Source organism: Cyprinodon variegatus, unplaced genomic scaffold, assembly GCF_000732505.1.
Source record: "Cyprinodon variegatus isolate N-32 unplaced genomic scaffold, C_variegatus-1.0 Scaffold862, whole genome shotgun sequence".
Classification (NCBI taxonomy): domain Eukaryota; kingdom Metazoa; phylum Chordata; class Actinopteri; order Cyprinodontiformes; family Cyprinodontidae; genus Cyprinodon; species Cyprinodon variegatus.
The window spans coordinates 299006-302444 of NW_015151315.1; the positions used below are offsets into that span (position 1 = coordinate 299006).

The 3439-nt window shown below is 46.6% G+C and overlaps 1 protein-coding gene across 1 annotated transcript in view; it reads left to right on the plus strand.

Moving 5' to 3' along the window:
* The window catches only part of LOC107099354 (insulin-like growth factor 2 mRNA-binding protein 1), a 60680-nt gene extending 58102 nt beyond the window's left edge, over window positions 1-2578 (plus strand). Inside the window, exon 14 of the mRNA XM_015397433.1 lies at window positions 112-2578. Coding sequence (XP_015252919.1) covers window positions 112-267 — 156 coding nt within the window. The 3' untranslated portion in view covers window positions 268-2578. The remainder of the gene's footprint in view (window positions 1-111) is intronic.
* Window positions 2579-3439: the final 861 nt, after the last annotated feature.

Sequence of the window (3439 nt, forward strand, 5' to 3'; positions counted from 1 at the left end):
TTGAGCACCATTTTAATGAAATTAAGGATAATAACCTAAAATAACCTTAAACCTTTCTGGATTCCTCAATTTATTTTAATCTTTTTTCTGTCTGTTCTTTGTCTCCTTCAGCTGGCTCAGAGGAAGATTCGTGATATCCTGACGCAGGTCAAAATGTCTCAGAAAGGTGGGATGGGTATGGGCCCCGGCCCCAGCCCCCAGGGTTTCACCGAAATGGGCAGCCCTACGCCGGGAGTGAATCAGGATCACCAGCCACGCAGGAAGTGAGGGCCTCTTCCCACCCCACCTGACTGACGTGTGCAGACGGACGGACGGACGAACGGATACAGAAGAGTAAAACACGGACCCAGCAATAGACAGGGAGAAATATTGAGAAGGGTGGCGCTACGCCTGACAGCCACTGAGAAAGCCGGAAAAATTAGGAAAAAATCAAAAGATGAAATTGATATAAAGAGGATTTAGATTGAAAGAAACTTGAAAACAAAGACCCAGTGCCAGGCCAGAGGAGAGGCTGAATGTGGATGATGTGGTGAAAAGGAGGGATGGAGAGGCGGCATGGTTCTGGCGTGCCGCGGCGGGACGCCACGCTTCGGGCAGGTTTCAGTGGCCGGTGGACCGGATCCTGAAACCTGCCTGAAAGGTCGGCCATGCTTCGCTCCTCCTCTGCACACCTCCAATCATCTGCAGTCAGCCTTATATTTTAAGGGCGTTTTTTAACATAGAGATATATGTATAGAAATGTTTTATTCAGAGCTATTATTGATAAGAATGCAGTGAGGCGGAGCTGGGAGAGCTGGGAGCGAAGCTGCTGAGGAGCCACAGGCATCTCTAAGCCTGGTTCTCTAAAGGAGGGGGGGCCGTAGATGCTAACACTGCTCTTTAAACAACTCTCTGAAGAAAAATATGAGGTTGTAAATATATCATCTTCATGTTATTGTTAGTAAATGCTGCGTCCGACCACATTTTTTACTAAAAAAGGAGGGGTTGTCTTTCAATTTCCCTTTCCCCCCGTGTAGCATAACGTAGCCTACAGTTAAACGAGGGGTGAGGGGGGCACCTGGCACCCTCCTCCGTGCTTCGCTTGTGGAAGGACACAGCAAGAGACAGTAAGGAGGCGGCCGTCGCAGCTGGTCCTGCAGTTCTAATGCAGCGGCTCAGCTACACGCTGATATAAGGAAGCATGTTTACAGGCGCAGCAGCCGTGCTCGCTGGCCAGCGACCCGCACCTTCAATGACATATTTTATATATATTATATATATATGATATGTGAGTTAGTCCGGCCCCCATCTGGACGTACGTCTGAGTGGCAGGTGGGACGTTTTGCTGCAGAGACAGACAGGCGAGGCGCGTCTGAGACCCTCTGATCTTTGCGTTCTTCCAGCGGCGGGCAGCCGAGCTCCCCCGTCTGAAACGGAGACCCCTCTGGTACCAGAGCCGTTTCCACAGCTACTGACGGGGACTAGGCCCCAAATCACTGGAACATCCCAAAACTCCCACCTTCACCTCAGCAGTTAAAGCCTGACTTGATTGGAAGCAGCTTCCTGGTCTCCTCTCCCAGTTCCTGCCAAAGGCCTGTGGGCGGAGCCTCCAGATCCTGCCTGTGTATGATAATGAGTGGCAGGAGCGTGGATGCTTTACCAAGATTAGAACAGATCAGAGAAGAAACGATAAAGAAAAAACTACCTCAGGGTAAAATTACCTCAGTATTCCTAACTTTTTTTTTTTTTTTTTTTCGCTTGCTGGTGTTTTATATAAATAGAAAAAAAAGAGCTAATAGTCCTTAATATGTTTTATTTTTTTAAGATTTTTTTTTTTTTTTTTTTTTAGTATTGTTAATTTTTAGGGTGGGGTGGGGGGGTGGATGAATGAATTCGGGACGACACGGAGGCGGTTTTGTTCTAAGCACAGAGATAAAACGCTGGTGGGGGAAAAAACGCGCCATCCGTCTCCCTGAAGCGTGATTGGATCAGCCACTGCCTGAAGTGGAAAACTGGCCAATGGGGAGCAGTGTTACCTTTAGAGGCGGGTCCTAACAGGCTCAAGGATGACCAAACACAGCACTCTGAGCTTCTAGTTGACTCTTAGGAACGGCGGTCTCCTCCGCCTGCCTCTGCTATCAGTCAGCGTGCCTGCCTGAACCCTGAAGGACCCGCCTCTGGTGCCTTATTGTTGTGACATCATCAGGAAGCGCCAAACAGGAGCTGTTTTCTCCCTCAGCCGTTCCAGAGCTTCATCCTTTGAGCAGTTGTCCATCCAGAGCCTAACTGTCGGCGTTTTAGAGGGCGCAGCAGCTGGTCACACTGCAGGCAGCTCTGATGTCTCCAAATGTGAATATTTATTACCTGTGCACTGACCATGATGCTCCCTGTTGGCTGAATGGGCGTGTTTGTAAAAAGCAGGCATTTGCAAGTTTGTGTTGTTTTTTTTGTTTGTTTTTTTTGTGGTCAGGGAATGTGGTTGGTTTAAAAAAAGGCAGAACCTTAAGGCCCCTCCATCTGCGAGCAGACTCATCAAAGATGGAGAAACATTCTGGAAAATGGGAGCAAAACAGCAGGAAAGCTGCTGTCAGACCGTTAAGAAAAAAAAAATCTGAATTCTTTTGTATTTTTGGAGAAAAAAAGTAAAAAGGAATAAATAAAAAAAATAGAATAGGAAAAGCGTTGAAGAGAAAGAACACGTTGGCCATTGCAGGGCGCCGCCAAACTAAAGTCCTCGCAGCAGCGACCTCCGCCCCAAAAGACGAGGAGGAAACCCGTTCGCTCACGCCTTCGCTTCCATTTTTCCCCAGAGGCCCAAAGCTCACAGCCCAGCATGGCTGCTGTCGTTTCCACGTCTTTCCCAACCATAGAGCTCCGTTCACAGCCGCCGAGACGCAGTTTATAGGATTTATTGCTCAGCCTGCAGGGGATTGGTTAGATTCAATGTTTTTTTTTTTTTTAGTTTAGACAAAACAGCAAGCTTTATTTGGACATAACATCTAGGGACGTAGTGTTGCACTAATGGACAACAAACTAACAGAACGACTAAAAACACCCGCCCCTCACTGCGAAAGGAAAGAGACGGGAGGAAACCAGCTCATTTCCTCCCTCTCTCCTCTCCTTTGTGTTTTAGTGAAGAAAATAATGAATTTCCTGAAGTTTCTAAATGATATTTACCGTTCGGAGCGGGCAGGAGCGTCGGCGTCCCTCGCCCTCTCTTGCGCTGGTCTCCATTTCATTTGTTTTGCTCACTTCTGTAAAAGACGATTTTTTTTCCCCCCCTAATTAGTTCACCCAAAAAAAATAAAAAATAAAAAAATAAAAAAAATAAAATGAAAGTTGAATTTTTCTGTTTGAAAAATCTGAAAAGTAATCAAGCTTCTATATGACTAAACATTAATTATTAAAACTGCCACTAAATATGATAAAATACCAACAGGTCGGTCCGTAAGCAGGAGGG